At 38.1% G+C, this 23,013-nt stretch overlaps 1 protein-coding gene across 3 annotated transcripts; it reads right to left on the bottom strand.

Annotated features, from left to right (window-relative positions):
• Positions 1–114: 114 nt before the first annotated feature.
• Positions 115–3,664, bottom strand: LOC110871194 (protein Brevis radix-like 1). Of its 3 annotated transcripts, none has more exons than XR_004865163.1 (5): positions 3,358–3,664; positions 2,863–2,992; positions 2,300–2,604; positions 1,376–2,217; positions 115–1,263 (listed from the first exon to the last, which is right to left on the bottom strand). XR_004865163.1 is itself a non-coding variant. In XM_022120097.2 (4 exons), the coding sequence occupies exons 1-4, from the start codon at positions 3,633–3,635 to the stop codon at positions 2,104–2,106; spliced, it is 792 nt and encodes a 263-aa protein (XP_021975789.1). In that variant the 5' UTR covers positions 3,636–3,664; the 3' UTR covers positions 1,970–2,103. The 3 variants fall into 3 exon arrangements, 1 of the variants encoding a protein (XP_021975789.1); XR_004865164.1 differs by having other exon boundaries at positions 115–997; XM_022120097.2 differs by lacking the exon at positions 115–1,263 and having other exon boundaries at positions 1,970–2,182.
• Positions 3,665–23,013: the final 19,349 nt, after the last annotated feature.

Raw genomic sequence — 23,013 nt, 5'->3', positions numbered from 1 at the left:
CCTTCCTCTCCCTTCCCCTTTTTATTTAATCTATTTTATTTATAAATAACATTCGTTTAATTTTTAAAATAAAAATAAATAAGAAAATTAAACAATTCTTAAAATCAACAAACTTACAAATTAAAAAAAAAAAAAACAGTTTAATCTAAAAATACATACTAAAAACATAAAATAAATTTTGCCTAAACTTTCGCGCGCCACTACTCGTCATCAACAGGATCAGGAACATCATTTGGATCGACGTGAAGTTATTTTAAATATGGTCGATTAAATCGGCACAAAGGCTCACATGAACATGTTCATTGTTTAACGCCCACGTATTTGATTATTGTTACCCTTCGTCAACCAGCTCAACGTTCTCATCAATGTCATTTGGATTGTGTTTGCATATCGTTCGGTCTTCTTCTTCGACGATAATCATGTTATGTAATATTGTACAAGTATACATAATGCATCTCAAATCTTTTTGGTATCTATGCACGTGCTGGGTTTCGTATTATATGCTATTGTGACTTGCCGCTTCTTGACACTTCGTGTATTTTTATTTTTTTCCATCAAGGGGATTTGGTATAATTTAACAATAGTTACCGTTGGCTAGATAATACCCGTGCTTGTATGACACCCCATTGAGCATGAACGAAGAATCAGGACCGGTACCTCTAGTCATGTCGTCGAAAATCTCAGATCTTGCCATAACGTTTAGATCGTTGTTTGAACCTGCAACTCAATAAAAGGCATACCAAACCCATAGATCTTGTGGCATGATTGAGTGGTGTCCTCGATCACCACATGTATATTGACATCCCCATGCATTAGGGCAATTACGCCATGGCCAATGCGTACAATCGATACTTCCTAGCATGCCAGGAAATCCATCTCTCTCTCTTCATCGAATGTATAAAACCTTTCGATGTCCTTCGTTGGTCTACACAAATACACCTTGCTATATAGCTCCACGATACCTTTGGAAAATTCATACGAACACTACCAACCCATTCTGGCAGACATCCTTAAATATTAATGCCATGAATCAATAGAAGTGTCCTACGCCATTTGACGAAGTGCATATGTGCATTTTTGTAACATAGTAAAACCCCTTTTCCCTCTAGTATCGTATCGTAATGTGAAAAACTTGTCATAATTAGCCAAATCGTTGGCAATAAGTAGGAACAATCGGCAACTTATTCGAAACCGACGCCTAAATCGTTCGTTGGCGTACACACAGTTTCATCAAAATAGTCAGCCACTAACGACCATGCGCACCTTTATTAAAGTTTGAAAATAAATTTCATATATTTTAGTAAACACTCTTAAAAATAACTAACAAAATTAATAACACCATTTTTTTAAAGTAAAATGTAAACAAATAATATACCTTCGCGATCTCTATTTAGCCCAACGCTCCTTGTTCTTGGTTCAGAAGTTCCTTCGTCTTCTTCCATCTCCAAAATGATTTACGTATCATCGCGTCAACGTAATAGTTTACAGCGTTTTCCTCAAGATGATGAACTCCTGGCTACTACCAAAATTTTAACAAGATTGTATAAAAAATTGAAGATGATATTTTGTGATTTGAAGAAGAGGACTGTATAAAGGTGGAGAGCGTTGTGAGTTTTTTTTGTATAAACGTGGGTACATATAGGTTTTAAAATCTAAAAAAATGTCTTTTCTTAACTAGCCGTTATTCAACGGCTTTAATTTTGAAACTCTCAAATGCAGGGGAGGACGGAGGACCAACCCCTCAGCCTTAAGAACCAGGTTTGATAATAAACAGTAGATGTCTTTGAAATAGATCTAGAATTGAACCGGTTTGGATATGCATCAATAGTTTGTGTACCCAAGAGAGATTAATCCTGATCTATGAGAGGGTCAGGTCAACTGGTGGTGGAACGGTAGAGCCTGACGACTGGTGAGGGGCCTGAGACGGTGTCAAAACATTATTTATCGGCTGCTGTTTTTGATACAAATATAAAAAAAACACAGGTCTAATATATTTTGGTCCAAAATGTCTAAATACATGACTACAAATAACAGAAGATACACAAGTTTGTGTCTTCGTTTATATGACACCGATCTTCATCTGTTAGAAAGTGCGGTATGCTGTCAAAGATACTGTGATTGTATTCTTTCTCGGTTTTGTTCCCACCATAGCTTTGCATGCACCTCCCCGAACTTTTCACGACTGCATATACGAAAGCAACAAGCGTGAAATGTTGTCTGGAAAAACAAGTTGAGTGGTGAAATACTGATTAAAATTTTAAGGGAATGATTCAAGCATGTGAAACAGAAAAAAGATTACCTGAATCTGACACGACGTAGCTCGCGGGTCCCATCTAGTAACTGTCTGATGGATATATAAACACCGGGCTCATCTTCCTCTATCCACTCCGAATCAATATCACTAGCGTTACTAACTGAAATTGATGCCTCGTCTCTAGAGGATGTCGTCGTCCTTGATGCCTCCATGGATGATCGTTCCCCTTTAGGACCGCCCACATTGTAATGGTAGGTGCCACCTTGCTCTGGAGGTTTATAGTAGTTTCTTAACGGGTTCATCATCGGGCTGTCCTTTACTGATCCAAGCCTTGAATACGACGAGTCCCTCTACATGGTTCATAATATACATCATATAAATTACAACCATTGTATATAACTATTTATATCATTAGAAGTTGTAAAATAGGTGGGTCTGGTAGGTTGGGTAACAGGTCGAAATGAATTATTAACTTTTAGTACACTAAAAAGTAATGTGACAAATATTTAGTATCATCCAAAAGCCATATGACATCACTTTTTATTTTACCCATTCGACCCATTAGAGATAAATACTTCCACCTAGAAAAAGGAATATAAATAGATTACCCCGTCTTCGGACCTAGAGGGCGTGTCAAGAGCTTGACAGGTGAACCTCTGAACATTATAGAGCTCCATGATTCGGTCATAGTTCTCTCCCCACCACCGCTGGGCTTGCCATTTATCGAACATCTCTCGGCTTTTATCATGTGTTACAAAACTTATTAAATTTCATAAAAGGAAACTAATAACAACGGTGAACTAAAGCGCGCGATCTAACGTGTACAACGTCATTTTTGGAGGGCCGATGGCCAGACAAGATTAATAACACAATTGAAATACTTGTCATATGAGATGAAAGGACAATAGTTGAATTCGGGCCCGTCTGGTTACCTTCAAATCGAAATTTAAAAATGGGACCAGACGTATTCAATGTTGGCGGTCTAGACCCGCCTATAATGTCTCATGTTAGAAGTATAAAACATAGAGTCAACACAAATAGTTGAACTTGTAGGGGTCCTTACCTATATGAAACATTTATAAAACTAGAAACATAAGTCTTACTTGAACCGTATGCGCTTGAGGTCATTTCCGCCACTAGGTAAGGACACAAATGTAATTTGAACACCGCGCTCGACCTGAGCCATCCACTCTACAGGGTCATCATCTTCATCCAATACCAGATGACCCGACTGACGACGTGGTTCATAACCTGCGTCGTCGTCCCAAGCAGGGATCGAACTTGAACCCCCGGGTTGCATATATGGGTTGCCTCCTTTCTTGATGCTGCTTGGCCCACTGGGGGGTTTTCCTTTTGAAGAACTAGACACTTTAATTGCCATGTCCTTCAGCTGCAGACATTGTTGATTTATCAAACTAGAAGCACTTTAAATCCACATTTATATTATTTAAAATATCTTTTTATTATCTATCCCAAACCCTAAACCGTAAACCCAGCTTAATCAAGGTTTGATCAGTTGACAGATAACTACTGATCATATACAGCCCTTAAAATGTTACAAGAGTTAACTGTCATTTTCATCTCTGTGGTTTGGTGGAAAATGCCACTTCAGTCCAAAAAAAAAAATTGTGTCAGTTCCGTCCTCCACATTTATGAAACGTGCAACTTCAGTCCAAAAAGATAACGCCCGTTAAAAACGTTGAGGACGGAACTGGCGCAAGGCGTTATCTTTTTGTACTGAAGTGACACGTTTCAAAAATGTTGAGGACGGAACTGGCGCAATCTTTTTTGGGACTGAAGTGGCATTTTCCACCAAACCACAGGGACGAAAATGACAGTTAACTCATGTTACAAAGTTTGAATATTCAACATTAGCAACAATATCCTGTTGATCTTGGTCCTATGAATTGTCATTTTTGCCCAGTGGCGGACTTAGGATTTTCTAGAGGTGTTACTCTTTGAAAATAGTCAACTCGACTGACATATATGTAAATAACACATAAAATACGAGGATCGTATACAATATAAAATACGGATTTTTACTGGTATCACGTGACACTGGTGTTTATGATCTAGTGGTATGGTGCTTCACTGCTTCCCCTCCACAAAAGTGGTGCATGCAAATGCAAGGTTAGGTGGTATTTAGGTGTTAAAAAACGTGACACTGGTGTTTAGTAGGTGGGTTGTCAATTCCCTAGGGTGGAGGTAAATCTAGAGAATAACTAAGACCATGGGGTATGGAATGGATAGTCTCTTTGGAGACTACCCGCCACATAGGCGCCACGTCATCACGGGAGGAGGAGCATCCTCTTGGTGACTACCCAAGGGTGTGAAGGACTACCCAACCCCACAATAAAAATCAATATAATATATTATATAATAAAGGAGAGAGAGAGAAGAAATGAAGGGGGCCCACCATCTGGCTCGTCGCTGCCGTCTTGAGCAGGACGTGGGTGACGCCGACGGACCGCCGGAGACGGACCGGAACGGGATGGGGACGACCCCCATACCCTTTGGTCTAATGCAGCTGCTAGAAATAACTGCCATTATTTGCACAAACAAACACTGCAAAAATGAGACATTGTGTCACACCCCTTTCTGCGGCGGAAGCACGAGGTGTGATCATGAAAGGTTCTCATTGCATACGAAAGGTAAACATACTACATGCTCATGAAAATAACTTCAAATACCATAACTTGAAATCATAAGTTAGCGTTTACAACGCGAGATAACATAAAACATTGTCTTAAAAGGTTTACACTTTATTTAAGGACAAACACAAGCGACATCCACGAGCATAAGAGAGACCACGCGCACATCCATCCTAGTTACCTGAAATACATGTGAGTTTTGGGAAAAACGTCAACATAATGTTGGTGTGAATTCATGCCGTTTTGTTTTGCACTTTTGTATACTTTGTATGAAAACATATTTTGTGAATAAATCAAGTTTTCATAAAATCCAGTCTCATGTGTACACCACGTACTCATGTATGATTCAAATTCTTCTAGAGTACCCCACGTACTCAAGTATAATCCATGCTTTTCTTGAGTACCCCACGTACTCAAGTATTCATCAAGTTTTAGAATGGTATGAGTTTTTATGTAAATTAAGTATTCCTGTATGTATCAGGATTGTTAATGGGTTGCAAAGCCATTAACATGTGACACGACATAGGAAGTCACCAAACCTTAGGCATTTAATTGGTATATTCTGAGACACAAAAGCACTACTCGATACTCGCCCTCATCGAGAGTGTGGCTGCCCGGCACCCGTTAGATCTAACCTTTTGTTCTGCGGTCTAGGTATATTGTTGATTAATGGTGCTTCTGTACCCTATTCGTGACACGATTCCTCGCATCATTTTTCATAGCGCATCCTACTTGGTACTCGTTTCTCACCAAGCGCGCTTCTCATATTCCTATTTCACAACACACTTGGTACTCGTTCTCACCAAGTGCGCTTCTCGTTTTCTTATTTCACAACACACTTGGTACTCGTTCTCACCAAGTGCGCTTCTTGTATTCTTATATCGCTACACACTTGGTACTCGTTCTCACCAAGTGTGCTTTTTATTATCATACCATTTGTTAAACATAAAAATATCTGTAACATGTATTTCACCCCCGAAGTTATAAAACTGAAAACAGTTAAGAGAAAAGGGGGAGCATGAACTCACAACTTTGCGTTCCTGTGCGTCGTAAACTTCACCGGGTTTGCTTATTTAACGTCGTAACCTATACGCGTTTTCTTAACGTTAGTCACTAGACTTGCGTCGCACAAGTTCAGTCACTCACTTTTGTATTCGTATTGTCGTGTTAAAAAATATTTCATATTTTTTTTAACTAAGTATCTTACTTATATTATTTTTCGCAAATTAATATAAGTATCTTGTGTTTTGCACTTTGCACCCGAATTATGTGTCTTGTATATTGTATGTGTATTTTCATGTTTATACTCCTCATGAGTATTTAGTGTATTTTTACGTCTTAATACGCTAGCACGTATAACACATACTATATACACTTAGCACAAAAGTTGGTGATAAAATAATATATATTTTTCTCTCAAAAATATACATACTTATATTCATTTTTATTCTTGAAGAAATCCTCATTTCTTATCACCAAAAATTAGGGAAACCTTGGTAATACTCTTAAATACATTTTTAGGGAATAAGTTTCTCAAAAACTTATATTTTTCTAAGTATCAAAATTTATAAAAATTTTGGCAGAGTTTCCCCTAAAAATGGAGGTTTCCCATGTTTTCAAAACATGTGTTTATTTTCTTTTAAATCGTCAACAATCATCAACAACACTTATCAACAATAATCATCCACGAATATCACTAATTTCTCCATTTCATGAACTTGGTTATTTACTAAAATTGTGTAGTAACTTACTAGCACATTTAGTAAGTCTTGTTATCTTTAAAAATAAGTTTAGTTTCTTAAAAACCTTATTTTCAAAGAATATAAAGTTTCACAACTTCTAGTCGGTTTTTACGAAAATTATTTCTTTGTTAAAACTTTTGTTACACAAGTGTCCATACACTTGTTTGTTCACAAAAATCACTTTTGTTTGTGTAAGATCCGGTTTAGAACATGTGGTTCCTTTTGACGCTTGGTCTTTTGAAAATACCACTTGTAGATACATAGATCGGCAAGTTTTAAACACTTTTTTACAAGTAAAAATACTTTTACACAAGTTCATGTTTCTCGTGTGGTAGAGTTTCACCTTTTAACCCTTGTACCGTCTGAAACAAGCTTATGTCAAGATCTATGATCTTAACAAAGTCGGGTTAAACGGTGATCCGGGCTACCACAACGTAGATCGGGCCTAAATAATCCCACAAATCAAATACTACAACATTTACACATCATGTGAGCTTTTATCCATCATTTAAGTGTCTTTTAGTAGACTTTAATGTATCAAATTGCAAGATTCCAAGTTTTAACTGTTATCTATCATATTAACCACTCTAGATTAGTTCAAGAATGTGTTTTAAGTAACTCACCACTAGCTCGAGGCTAGGGAAGAATCTAGACGCGAATGTGGTGGATAAAAGCTAGAGAAAAAGGTCCTTCGTGCTCCGAGTGCACCAAGCCTCCTAATACGTGATCCTTGATGCTTGGGTATGCTTGGAATGGCTTGAACAAGGCTCGAAAAATTGATGGGTGATTAGGGATGTTTGGCCGTGAGCTTTCTAGAGGGAGAGAGGAGAGTTGTTTGGTGTTGTGAAGTGTGAGAGTTCATATGTGCCATCTCACGGTATTTATAGACATTCCATATGGCATATTCCTAGCATATTCCTGGCATATTCCTGGAATATTCCTAGCATATTCCTGGCATATTCCTGGAATATTCCTAGCATATTCCTGGAATATTCCTAGCATATTCCTAGCATATTCCTAGAATATTCCTAGCATATTCCTAGAATATTCCTAGCATATTCCTAGCATATTCCTGGAATATTCCTAGCATATTCCTGGAATATTCCTAGCATATTCCTGGAATATTCCTAGCATATTCCTAGGTTTTCTGTGTTGTCTGCGTTTTGCAGTGTAAGCACTGTGTCGCGTAGGAACACACGGTACGCGCTTAAACATGAAAAAAAAATAACGTTTTTAAGCGTTTTAACTTATTTTTTTTCAACACGAACCTGATTAAAATTAAATTTTAATCATAACAGAATGTTTGTGGGATTAAATATTATCCGGGCGGCCATCAACGTTCGTTTCGCAGTTTTGTCGTAATTAGTTCTGCTCTTAAAGTGTGTTTCGGGTGCTTTTAGTGCTTATTTTTGCTTTCGCAATGTCTATAAATTAAACCCTTATATGTATTCTTGGGTTTTAATGTACCTTTGTCGTAGGACCTACACCTAGGCCTCAATTCTAATGTCTGACTGCTTTCTGCAGTTCCGTTGATACAGTGTGTCTTACCGGTGAGTTTACTAATATTTCTGACGCAACGCTCTCGTTTTTGCATAAAGCAATATTTTGTAGTATACAACGTGCATGAATTCACTTGCTTAGCTTCTAATCAGTCAATGTTGACATTTAAGCTCATAATTGCAGTCATTAAATAATAATTAAAATGTACGGAAGTTACCGGTTTTGTGCCAGTTGTCACAGTCTCCCCCCGTTAAAAGAATTTCGTCCCGAAATTCAGGTTGAACTAACTCTCGCAGGAGTCTTCTTGAATAGGTGGGGATACTTTTCTTTGAACTGGTCTTCGCGTTCCCATGTATACTCGGGTCCGTGCTTAGAGCTCCAACGTACTTTGACAAGTTTCACACTGCTCCTCCTAGTCTTGTTGACTTTCCAGTCAGTAACCTCAACGGGTTGTTCTGTAAATCGGAGGGCTTCATCAATATGCACTTCATCCACCGGGATGATCACGTTTTCTTGTGTTGGACTCTTCTTCAGGTTGGATACATGAAACGTATCATGTACTCCATTAAGTTCTTCCGGTAACTCCAACTTGTACGCCACGGTACCAATTCTTCTCAAGATTCTGAATGGTCCGATGTATCGTGGGTTCAGCTTTCCACGCTTTCCAAATCTGACTACGCCCTTCCAAGGTGAGACTTTTAACAACACTTTGTCTCCCACCTCGAATTCTACTGATTTTCTTTTCGGATCAGCGTAGCTCTTTTGTCGATCTCGAGCCGCCTTAATGCGTTCTCGGATCTGCGCAATCTTGTCGGTTGTCTCTTGAACAAGTTCAGGACCAACCATACGTTTATCTCCGGCATCTGCCCAACATAAGGGCGATCGACACTTGCGGCCATACAGAGCTTCGAACGGCGCGGCCTTTATGCTTGTATGATAACTGTTATTGTAGGAAAACTCAACTAAGGGTAGGTGAGTATCCCAGCTGCCGCCTAGATCCATGACACATGCGCGAAGCATATCTTCTAACGTTTGTATAGTCCGTTCGCTCTGGCCGTCTGTTTGCGGATGGAATGCCGTGCTTAGATCTAACTGAGATCCAAAGGCTTCCTGAAATGATTGCCAGATTCTTGAGACAAAGCGTCCCTCTCTGTCTGAAATGATTGAGATAGGCACTCCATGACGTGCCACAATTTCTCTTAAGTATATTTCTGCAAGCTTTCCAGTGCTATCCTTCTCTCGGATTGGCAGGAAATGCGCAGATTTCGTCAACCGATCAACTATTACCCATATCATGTCGTGCCCCCTTGGGGTCCTGGGTAATTTCGTTATGAAGTCCATCGAGATTTGTTCCCACTTCCACACGGGAATCTCTGGTTGTTGTAGTAGGCCGGACGGTTTTTGATATTCGGCCTTAACCTTAGCACAGGTTAGGCATTTTCCAACATAGACAGCAACATCGCCTTTGAGTCTCGGCCACCAATAGTACTCTTTCAAGTCTTGATACATCTTGTCCGATCCTGGGTGGATCGAATATCTCGATTTGTGGGCTTCATTAAGGATGACTTCTCGTATGCCACCATAGAGTGGAACCCAAATACGCTTCTTGAAGTATAAGGCTCCCTCTTCATTTGGTGCCATGTACTTCAATGCACCTCGGAGGTATTCAGCTTTACGGTTCTCTCCTTTAAGAAATCTTGTTGTGCATCACGAATGCGTGCAGTGAGGTTCGTTCGAATGGTCATTTCTAACGCTCGAACTCTTAGGGTCTTAACCCTTTCTTTTCGACTTAATGCGTCTGCTACAACGTTTGCCTTTCCTGGGTGGTACTTAATCTCACAGTCGTAATCATTTAGCGGCTCGACCCATCGCCGCTGGCGCATATTCAATTCCTTCTGATTAAATATGTGTTGCAGGCTTCTGTGATCTGTGAAGATTGTGCATCGAGTACCATATAGATAGTGTCGCCAGATTTTCAAGGCGAATACCACTGCGCCCAGCTCCAGGTCATGAGTGGTATAGTTTCTTTCATGCACCTTTAGTTGTCTTGAAGCGTAAGCGATGACCTTTTGGCGTTGCATGAGCACGCATCCCAGTCCTTGTCGCGAGGCGTCGCAGTATACCGCGAAGTCTTCCGTGCCTTCGGGCAGTGACAATATTGGTGCATCGCATAGCTTGTTTTTGAGTAGCTGAAAAGCTTCCTCTTGTTTAACACCCCAGTCATACTTCTTGTCTTTCTGAGTAAGGGCAGTTAGCGGCTGAGCTATTTTGGAGAAATTCTCGATGAATCTCCTATAGTAGCCTGCTAAGCCCAAAAATTGGCGAACCTCAGTTGGGGTTTTGGGAGCTTCCCAATTCTTTATTGCTTCTATCTTGGACGGGTCTACATGAATGCCCTTCTCATTCACAATGTGACCAAGAAATTGTACTTCGCGAATCCAGAATTCGCATTTTGAGAACTTTGCATAAAGTTTCTCCTTTTTCAGTAGCTCCAAGATGGTTCTGAGGTGTTGCTCGTGCTCTTCTTTCGTCCGAGAGTAAATCAGGATATCATCGATAAATACAATCACAAATTTATCGAGATATGGTTTGCATACGCGGTTCATCAGATCCATAAAGACCGCTGGTGCATTCGTCAGCCCGAATGGCATCACAAGAAACTCGTAATGCCCATAGCGTGTTCTGAATGCAGTCTTTGGTACGCTCTCCTCTTGGATTCTCAGCTGGTGGTATCCAGACCGAAGGTCGATCTTGGAATAATAGCTTGACCCTTGTAACTGGTCAAACAAGTCGTCAATTCTCGGTAGTGGGTACCGATTCTTGATCGTTAATTTGTTCAGTTCCCTATAATCGATACACATCCGCATGGTTCCATCCTTTTTCTTCACGAACAAAACTGGAGCTCCCCATGGCGAGAAGCTTGGCCTTATGAATCCTTTATCCAACAACTCCTGGAGTTGTGTAGATAATTCTTGCATTTCGGATGGCGCAAGTCTATATGGTGCCTTGGCTACAGGAGCAGCTCCCGGAACCAAGTCTATACGCAATTCGACTTGTCGTTGCGGAGGTAGTCCTGGCAGATCCTTAGGGAACACATCAGGAAATTCCTTCACCACAGGAATGTCTTCGAGTTTCGGCTCCACAGCCTTCTTGTCTATCACGTGTGCTAGGAAGGCAACACATCCTTTCCTTAAGCACTTCTGTGCCTTCATGCAACTGATGATTCGAAGAGGCGCGTCTCGTTTTTCTCCATGCACGATGAGAGTTTCACCATTCGCTAAAGGGACGCGAATGATCTTCTCATGACAAATGACTTCAGCTTTGTTCTTGGACAGCCAGTCCATTCCGACTACTACATCAAAGCTACCCAATTGAATAGGTAAGAGGTCGATGCTAAACCTTCGCTCACCAAGTTCTAGTGTGCAGTTTCTAACAACTTCGCCTGATTCAACCAGTTTTCCATTGGCTAATTCTATGGAATATGGAACTTCTAATCTACTAGATTCTATTCCGAGCATGCGTTTAAATTCCACAGACATGAAGCTATAATCGGCGCCAGTGTCAAATAATATGGATGCATAGTGATTGTTAACTAGAAACGTACCGGTGACCACGTTTGGGTCCTCGCGTGCGTCCCTTGCTCCAATCACAAATGCTCGAGCCTGAGCATTGTCTTTCTTTGGGCAGTCTCTTATGAAATGATCGTTGCTTCCACACTTGAAGCATTCTTGGTTTCGCCCTTTCCCGTTATCATTCTTGTTACCAGCACCGTTTCCATTTTGATTCTTTCCCTTGCTCCAACAGTCTTCTATTCGATGACCCAATCTACCACACTTGTCGCACCTTGGAATGCGACAAGCTCCATCATGATGATACTTGCATTTTTGGCACTTAGGCATGGTGCCTTGGTATCCTTTGGCTGAATTCTTTGCCTCCTTAGAGGGGTTGGTGTCACGTTTCTTGTTGGAACCTTTGTTGTTGCGAGTTACTTGATCCAGGTTCGCATGTTTCCTCTTCTTGTCACCGGACGACTCAGCATGTGTCTCGGTCTTCCCTGATGGGTTCAATGATAACTTCTCCATACGAACACAATCCTCAGTAAGACTGACAGCCAGAGTTACAGCCTCGGTGATTGTTTGAGGTTTGGCCGACGTTACCATGCCGCGAAACTCTGGGGCCAGTCCCCAAATGTAGCGTTCAACGCGCTTAAATTCCGGAGTCACCATGAAGGGAATCACTCTGGATAAATCATGGAATCTTCGAGTATACCCAGTGATGTCAGCACCCACCATAGTCAAGTGCCAGAACTCTGTCTCCAACCTTTGGAGTTCAGCACGGGAGCAATACTTCTCTCGCATTTTCTCTTTCAGTTCATTCCAAGTCATGCCATACGCAGCATCATCGCCTAGGGTTTGGACTTGTAGGTTCCACCAAGTCAAAGCTTCATCGACAAATAGCCCAGTAGCAAAGGTGACTTGTTGATCCGCGGTACACTTGCTCATGCGGATAGTGGCCTCAGTCTTCTCCGTCCAACGCACAAATGCTACTGCTCCTCCAGTGCCATCGTAGTTCATTGGTTTGCAGTCGAGAAACTGCTTGAAAGTGCAGCCCTGAGCTGCGTCTCCTCCAGATGAATCTCCATTCCCATTACGTCTTGCATTGCTTGGTCCTCCAATTTGTTCAGTACGGTTTGCCTCGTACTGGGCGATAGCTGCGGAGATTCTTTCCTCCAGTAGGGCGTTTAGCTCTTCAGCAGTTCTTGGAAGTGGGGGAGGAGGAGGTTGATCACGAGCGTTCACAGCTCTTCTGGGTGCCATGTTCTGACAGAACACGACCCAATAGGGTTTAGACATTTGTTTGATATCGTCTTACTAGACAGTGGTAGTATGACATATACCCACATAAGTGACATCAAACAATCCGCTATTTAAATCAATTCATACAGCAGCAAGCATGTATAAATAGATAAATGTTGGCAGTTCTTGTCTTTATACCCTAAATTATTACTCCACCGAGTATTTATTAGGCTGGGGGAAGGGTGCTCACGTTTGACCCTTTTCTTGTACTGAGGGAATCTATACGTGACGAGACTTGCTGTGGTTTCTGTGCACTGAATTCCATAATTATGTATGCATCCATAATTATGTAACTCCTTGCACAGTCCGCACAGTTCGTTTCATCCTCGTATTTCTTCCTTCGGATGGGCCGTTGCTTTCAGGTAAAGTCACATATACTTGTGACATCCTACTTCTAGTACATGCTAATTATCACACATAATTGCAGGTAATTTCTCAGTTAAGACAAGTGCTACTCATGCACCCTAAGTCTCGTAGTGTCCTTTCTAGACTCATGTAAACAGTTTCAGGCAGTGGATGTCGCGGGACGTTTTATGCAATGAAAACTCTTTGAAAAATTGTTTTCGTGATAGGATCCTAGAGATTGTAGACTAGACTCGAGAAGGAATCCTGGTTCACTACAATCGCAGCTCTGATACCAATCTGTCACACCCCTTTCTGCGGCGGAAGCACGAGGTGTGATCATGAAAGGTTCTCATTGCATACGAAAGGTAAACATACTACATGCTCATGAAAATAACTTCAAATACCATAACTTGAAATCATAAGTTAGCGTTTACAACGCGAGATAACATAAAACATTGTCTTAAAAGGTTTACACTTTATTTAAGGACAAACACAAGCGACATCCACGAGCATAAGAGAGACCACGCGCACATCCATCCTAGTTACCTGAAATACATGTGAGTTTTGGGAAAAACGTCAACATAATGTTGGTGTGAATTCATGCCGTTTTGTTTTGCACTTTTGTATACTTTGTATGAAAACATATTTTGTGAATAAATCAAGTTTTCATAAAATCCAGTCTCATGTGTACACCACGTACTCATGTATGATTCAAATTCTTCTAGAGTACCCCACGTACTCAAGTATAATCCATGCTTTTCTTGAGTACCCCACGTACTCAAGTATTCATCAAGTTTTAGAATGGTATGAGTTTTTATGTAAATTAAGTATTCCTGTATGTATCAGGATTGTTAATGGGTTGCAAAGCCATTAACATGTGACACGACATAGGAAGTCACCAAACCTTAGGCATTTAATTGGTATATTCTGAGACACAAAAGCACTACTCGATACTCGCCCTCATCGAGAGTGTGGCTGCCCGGCACCCGTTAGATCTAACCTTTTGTTCTGCGGTCTAGGTATATTGTTGATTAATGGTGCTTCTGTACCCTATTCGTGACACGATTCCTCGCATCATTTTTCATAGCGCATCCTACTTGGTACTCGTTTCTCACCAAGCGCGCTTCTCATATTCCTATTTCACAACACACTTGGTACTCGTTCTCACCAAGTGCGCTTCTCGTTTTCTTATTTCACAACACACTTGGTACTCGTTCTCACCAAGTGCGCTTCTTGTATTCTTATATCGCTACACACTTGGTACTCGTTCTCACCAAGTGTGCTTTTTATTATCATACCATTTGTTAAACATAAAAATATCTGTAACATGTATTTCACCCCCGAAGTTATAAAACTGAAAACAGTTAAGAGAAAAGGGGGAGCATGAACTCACAACTTTGCGTTCCTGTGCGTCGTAAACTTCACCGGGTTTGCTTATTTAACGTCGTAACCTATACGCGTTTTCTTAACGTTAGTCACTAGACTTGCGTCGCACAAGTTCAGTCACTCACTTTTGTATTCGTATTGTCGTGTTAAAAAATATTTCATATTTTTTTTAACTAAGTATCTTACTTATATTATTTTTCGCAAATTAATATAAGTATCTTGTGTTTTGCACTTTGCACCCGAATTATGTGTCTTGTATATTGTATGTGTATTTTCATGTTTATACTCCTCATGAGTATTTAGTGTATTTTTACGTCTTAATACGCTAGCACGTATAACACATACTATATACACTTAGCACAAAAGTTGGTGATAAAATAATATATATTTTTCTCTCAAAAATATACATACTTATATTCATTTTTATTCTTGAAGAAATCCTCATTTCTTATCACCAAAAATTAGGGAAACCTTGGTAATACTCTTAAATACATTTTTAGGGAATAAGTTTCTCAAAAACTTATATTTTTCTAAGTATCAAAATTTATAAAAATTTTGGCAGAGTTTCCCCTAAAAATGGAGGTTTCCCATGTTTTCAAAACATGTGTTTATTTTCTTTTAAATCGTCAACAATCATCAACAACACTTATCAACAATAATCATCCACGAATATCACTAATTTCTCCATTTCATGAACTTGGTTATTTACTAAAATTGTGTAGTAACTTACTAGCACATTTAGTAAGTCTTGTTATCTTTAAAAATAAGTTTAGTTTCTTAAAAACCTTATTTTCAAAGAATATAAAGTTTCACAACTTCTAGTCGGTTTTTACGAAAATTATTTCTTTGTTAAAACTTTTGTTACACAAGTGTCCATACACTTGTTTGTTCACAAAAATCACTTTTGTTTGTGTAAGATCCGGTTTAGAACATGTGGTTCCTTTTGACGCTTGGTCTTTTGAAAATACCACTTGTAGATACATAGATCGGCAAGTTTTAAACACTTTTTTACAAGTAAAAATACTTTTACACAAGTTCATGTTTCTCGTGTGGTAGAGTTTCACCTTTTAACCCTTGTACCGTCTGAAACAAGCTTATGTCAAGATCTATGATCTTAACAAAGTCGGGTTAAACGGTGATCCGGGCTACCACAACGTAGATCGGGCCTAAATAATCCCACAAATCAAATACTACAACATTTACACATCATGTGAGCTTTTATCCATCATTTAAGTGTCTTTTAGTAGACTTTAATGTATCAAATTGCAAGATTCCAAGTTTTAACTGTTATCTATCATATTAACCACTCTAGATTAGTTCAAGAATGTGTTTTAAGTAACTCACCACTAGCTCGAGGCTAGGGAAGAATCTAGACGCGAATGTGGTGGATAAAAGCTAGAGAAAAAGGTCCTTCGTGCTCCGAGTGCACCAAGCCTCCTAATACGTGATCCTTGATGCTTGGGTATGCTTGGAATGGCTTGAACAAGGCTCGAAAAATTGATGGGTGATTAGGGATGTTTGGCCGTGAGCTTTCTAGAGGGAGAGAGGAGAGTTGTTTGGTGTTGTGAAGTGTGAGAGTTCATATGTGCCATCTCACGGTATTTATAGACATTCCATATGGCATATTCCTAGCATATTCCTGGCATATTCCTGGAATATTCCTAGCATATTCCTGGCATATTCCTGGAATATTCCTAGCATATTCCTGGAATATTCCTAGCATATTCCTAGCATATTCCTAGAATATTCCTAGCATATTCCTAGAATATTCCTAGCATATTCCTAGCATATTCCTGGAATATTCCTAGCATATTCCTGGAATATTCCTAGCATATTCCTGGAATATTCCTAGCATATTCCTAGGTTTTCTGTGTTGTCTGCGTTTTGCAGTGTAAGCACTGTGTCGCGTAGGAACACACGGTACGCGCTTAAACATGAAAAAAAAATAACGTTTTTAAGCGTTTTAACTTATTTTTTTTCAACACGAACCTGATTAAAATTAAATTTTAATCATAACAGAATGTTTGTGGGATTAAATATTATCCGGGCGGCCATCAACGTTCGTTTCGCAGTTTTGTCGTAATTAGTTCTGCTCTTAAAGTGTGTTTCGGGTGCTTTTAGTGCTTATTTTTGCTTTCGCAATGTCTATAAATTAAACCCTTATATGTATTCTTGGGTTTTAATGTACCTTTGTCGTAGGACCTACACCTAGGCCTCAATTCTAATGTCTGACTGCTTTCTGCAGTTCCGTTGATACAGTGTGTCTTACCGGTGAGTTTACTAATATTTCTGACGCAACGCTCTCGTTTTTGCATAAAGCAATATTTTGTAGTATACAACGTGCATGAATTCACTTGCTTAGCTTCTAATCAGTCAATGTTGACATTTAAGCTCATAATTGCAGTCATTAAATAATAATTAAAATGTACGGAAGTTACCGGTTTTGTGCCAGTTGTCACACATTGGCCCTGGGCCATCACCTACTCATGAAATCAACAGCTTTCTTGGGCAGTTCAAGAATTTGATTACTTCTGGGTATTTCATATTAATAATTACACCTACCATATCTTTTCTTTTTCACTAGACTAGAATCTTAAATTTCACACACACACACACAAGATACACCAGCAGGTAAAATTTTGCAACCAAATTTTCATTTAATTAAATCATTCTAGAATATATTCGTTTACTGATAAATGAACGAACGTTTACTTTTAATTGTGTTTGCTTGGTTATATTCGTTCATCTATGTACCATTATGTTCACCCATTTACATTTATAAACCGTTCGTTTATACTTTTAACGAACAAACATAAACAAACACGAATAAATATAGATACGATCACCTAAAACGTCAAATTAAAACGTTATGGCCACCAACAGTAACTAGAATAGATATGGCCACCTACAGTAACTAGAACTAGAACAACGTAGTCAAATTAAAACGTCATCACATTGATAAGTTACATCAATATATTTAAAAAAAATATTATCATAACTTATTAGAGCATTCACATCCATCCCATCATTTTTTTCACCCTAAATTACACTAAAATACACTACATTTTCTCTCTCCTTTTCAATTAAATAATATATTTTTATACCTTTATCATTATCTTTTCTCTCTCCTTCACTCACAATCACTTTCAAAATATATTAAAAAATTGTAGGGGGTGAACAGTGTTTTTTCAAATATACAGATGAACAGTAACATTTTCTCTCTCCTCTACTCACAACCACTTTTTATACTCTTCATATTATAAAAACCCCACTCACACAATTTAGTGGAATGGATGTGAATGCTCTTATGGGGCGTCAATATTCACACACCTTTTTATCTCTCTCTCTCTCTCTCTATATATATATATATATATATATATATAGACTAGCAGGATGACCGTGCGATGCGACGGGAGCGACATATCGTAATACGATACTCGTTTTAGTAGTTTTCTTATTCATATAGTATTTATTGTAGCATCACTGTGATAGATTTACATTTATTCATATAGTATATAATGTAGCATCATTGTGATAGATTTACATCAAAAGCGAAGTAGTCGGGTAATTTATTTCATTGTGTTGTGCATGGTTCGGTCGGTTCAGTTATTATCCTCAACCGAAGCCGAAAGATTAGTCTATTTTATTAACCAATCCGTTAATCACTTCAGTTTATTCGGTTAGATTGATGGTTTTTTGTTTGGTTCATTTAATTTTAGTTACTAGCAAAAACAAAACTTAGGCTAAAACTTTTGCTTAGAAATATATGAAATTAAGGTATAAATACATGAAATGAAAGTATAAATAAATGAAATGGAGATATAAAATATGAAATATATAAACTGGAGGTATAAAAAGCTATAAATATATGAAAATACGAATGATTCGGTTCGCTTTAACTAATTTTGGTTAAACGAGAGTACAAAAAAATTAATAACCGGTCTTTGGTTAATTTGGTTATCAGTTTTTGGTTGATTTTGGTTCGGTTTCGTTTGTTTTCGGTTTGGTTGATATTAACGATTTAGTTATTGCTCAACAATGACCGCTTTTGGTTAATAACCGATAGGTACGCGCGTGATGCGGCGGGAAACACATACATTGCCACGATGTGCATTGTTCGGTTGGTTAGATTATTATGCTCAACTGAAATTGAGGTCATCGATTAGTCTGTTTTATTAAACAATCTGTTTTCAGATAATCGGTTTGGTTTATTAAGTTAGACTGACGGTTTTTGGTTTGATTCATTTAATTTCGGTTAATAGCTAACACCAAACTTGGGTTAAAACTTTTGATTATAAATACATGAAATTTAGGTATAAATACATTAAATGGATGTATAGGTACATGAAATAGAGGTATAAATACATAAAATGAGAGTATATATACTAAAGGTATAAAAGTTAGAAATATATGAAAATATGAATGGTTCGGTTCTGTTAATTTCGGTTAAATGAGGGCACAAAAAAATTGATAACCGTTTTTGGTTAATTCGGGTTTCGGTTAATCAGTTTTCAGTTAACTCAATTTTTGGTTGATTTCAGTTCGGTTTTGGTTAACGATTCAGTTATTACTCACCCTTAGACAGTCTTAATCATGTAACATATCAACCTTTTTAATTAAAAAAATCATAGCAATACTATACTCAAATTAAAGAGAATAAAATATTCGTTTATATGGTGCAATTTAAAAAAAAATATATATTAAGGTACCAAAAAGTTATGACCGTTTAAAGATTGTGGGAGAGTCAGTTTTTTATAAGAGGATAAAATGTAACTACTAACTAATTATCTATAATTTTGTTAAAGATGATTGATTAAAGTGTAATCTAGATGAGAGGATTAAATTGACTCTATTTAATCACTTGACATTATGTAGCTATTAAACATTCTGGAACGTTGGGCTTTAATCACTTATACACTAAGGCATCATCTATTTGTACCTTTTAATCCGCACGTCAATACTGACCAAGACAACTATCGAAACGTCGACAAAAATGAGTAGATCGTCACGGTACCTTTGGTTTTTTTTTTAAAACATTATAGTTTATAAGATATAGCAAAAATACGTAAAAGAATTATAAGTTTGTTGTGGAGGGAGAAAAGTGTAACTAATTATCAATAATTTTGTTAAAACTCAGGGATTTAAGTGTAATAAGATGAGGAGCTGAAAAATAATTAGTATTTAAAAGACTAATTTACCCTATTTTAGGGGTGTATCTATAAATTAAGAGGGAAAAAGTACTTATTTTTTTAGGTATCTTAAAATGCTCTTCCCTCATGCATTACAACTTTCGGTTCCGGTACCGGTTCGGTATCGAGCTCATCCCTAGTATAGATATATAGAGAGAGAGATAGAGTAAAAATGGTGTGAGAATAAGTTTTAGTCCTTCCGTAGTTGAGCGTGACCCAACGCCAAACCCCCATATAACGCCCCATAGCGCCAGGACACACCGCCCATCGGGACGCCATGGCTTATAAATTTTGTTTCTCACAATGGCCATAACAGTTAGAAATTTTGTTGTTCAAGACTTTGGACCGTTACTCAACTGTCAAACACAATAAAAAAATTTCTAACACACACTCTCTCTATATATATATTATATATACCCAATAATCAATTAAACTCCACACAAAACCCATTCTATACCCAATCAACTCAACCAAAAACACACTTTACAAAAACTCGCCTTACCACATTGTCTTCGCCTTCGTCGGAAGATTTGTTTATCGATTTATACCAAAGCTTTATTATCTTACGACGAAGCCGAGCATGATTGGTAGTTTAGAATGTCGTCAATGGTGGTGGTATAATTGTCCAACCGCATGACGCGGACAACATATACGCGGTTACCAAAAAGGACCAACGTTGGTTTTATAAGCACTTGCCTCATACGACCTTGGGGTTTGGTCGGCTTTCTTTGGTGTCGCCGGGTGTATGAACGACATAAATATTTTCGAATGTTCACCATTGCTAGATAGTTACATTTCGGGTACGATACCGAAAGCCGGGTTTCATTCAAATGAAAATGACTACACACATGGATACTATTTGGCTGATGGTATATACGAGGAGTATTCAAATATTGTGAAAACGTTTTCTGAAACGCTCGATATAAAAAGACAATATTTTAGGAAACTAGAAGAGTCTTCGGGAAAGGATATCGAGAGGTGTTTTGGGGTTCTTCAACAATGATGACATTTTCTTAGAAATTCTTGTCGTATATGGGATAAAGAAAAAAATTAGAATGGTGACATATGCTTGTATCATATTGCATAATATGATAATAGAAGACAAAGGAAAATCAATATGTCAAAACTATTTTTCGGAAGATGTTGTAGGAACGCAAGCAACAATGGAGGAAAGAATTTTAAACAATCAACTCTTGCGTTCCAAGGAATTACATAATGCGTTAAAGGCGGATTTAATCGAGCATGCCTAGGGGATTCGCTCTATTCGAAACGATGGCAACAATGAAGAGGACCCCGAAGGCTACGAAGAAGAAGAAGATTTCGAAGTTGGAGCCTATGAAGACATAGGTTTGGATGATGGAGATCATGAAGAAGGAGGCGACAACGGCTATGAAGACGAGTAGTATTAAACATATTTTATTGTAATATATTTTTTTTAATTATTGTAATGTTTTTTTTTATTTTATAAATTAAGATATTAAATAAAAATTTTAAAAAATTAATAATTGAGTAATGATTCGTAAGGGATTATGGGGCTCCATCCACTACACACACATGTTATATAATCCTCCTAAAGGAGGTTACACATGGCTTTAGGGTGCGGGAATAATGTCACACCCTGGCTTTGCGGAAGCGTGGTTAATTTGGTGTGACTTCTTAATACCATAGCTTAACCATAACAAGCTATATGAATTTAAAATCATGCAAAGTCATCCATTGAAAATAAAATTGTCAAACATTGTCTAAATGGGTAAACACCCAACAACCATTACTTGTCTTAAACAGTACAACCACTACCATAATGCAACAAAAAAATAAACATGGTTCAGGGGCTATGGCTTGTCCAGGAAAGAGCCATAAGCCTTGAACCCGGATGACTCTGAATCTAAATGCAGCGGGAAATCCTGCTAAACCGTGCCAGATCCTTAATTCCCTGAAATACATGTAAGTTGAAAAATCAACAATAATGTTGAGCGAGTTCATGCGAAAATGAGTAAATAAACCTTTATCTTTATCAAAAATCCTGGTATGTAGCAAATAAGGAAACAAAAGAGATCACCAATGGGTTGCAAGTCCACTGATATGTGTGAAGTGCAAGTAGGGATGACTCAAACCTAGCGGATTTATGCGTCGGGCACTAAGTCACCCCGAGGTCCGTTCAGCTGGACCTGGGGCTGGGCTCGCTACACCCAGATAGATCTACCGCTCCTGTCCCTCGGTCCTCAACGAGGATTAATGGCCTCAAGTTTCTGCCTACCCACTCACATGATCTAAGAATAACCCTCCTTATGCTAACCATACCATGTATAACATATCCATAATCATTGTAACATGTATTTCACCCCCGCAGTTTATAAAACTGAAAACAGTTAAGAGAAAAGGGGGACATGAACTCACAGTGAACGCGTCACAAAATCAAGCAATCCAATATCCAAGTGCTGTGCAACGACCTACATGTGCTAATTCTATTAGACGGATGGCCGTGCTTTAGCTTCATAGATTATATTTTTGGGAAACAGTTAGTCAACCGTTTCGTATATATATTTGATACGCAATCTCCTTCCCAAGGATGGGGGAATTAAATACATGTATACTTATATTATTTTATTAAGTCCCACTTAATATATTTTATTTCTTATTCCAAAATATATTCATTTTTCTCAAAAATAATATATTTCCTTTTTCTCATAATATTTTCCCAAAATAATATATTGACAACATACGCGCTCATGAATACTTCCGAATAAAGCGTAAGTTACGTTTTGGTGATTAAATGGTAATAGAAATTACCGTTGTAACTTATATGTTTGCCGTGAAGGCGTTTGTATTATTTCGGACTTGACACGGTTAGTAAATATTATTTTTACTCTAAAAATAATATTTATATATCTTCACAAAATAATCATAAACAGTGAGGTGACAAAATATATTTACCGAATAAATATTTATCACTTTTGGTTTTGTGAAAATCCCACCTCCGATTATTTATAAATAAAGTTGTGGTGAAATATATTTTTGAAAACATGTCAAAGTAGTCTAACACTTGTAAATAATTCTAAGTGTTAGATTTTTAGAAAATTTCGCCAGAGT

Source organism: Helianthus annuus, chromosome 8 (genome assembly GCF_002127325.2).
Source record: "Helianthus annuus cultivar XRQ/B chromosome 8, HanXRQr2.0-SUNRISE, whole genome shotgun sequence".
Classification (NCBI taxonomy): domain Eukaryota; kingdom Viridiplantae; phylum Streptophyta; class Magnoliopsida; order Asterales; family Asteraceae; genus Helianthus; species Helianthus annuus.
This window is presented reverse-complemented; position numbering and strand designations above follow the sequence as displayed.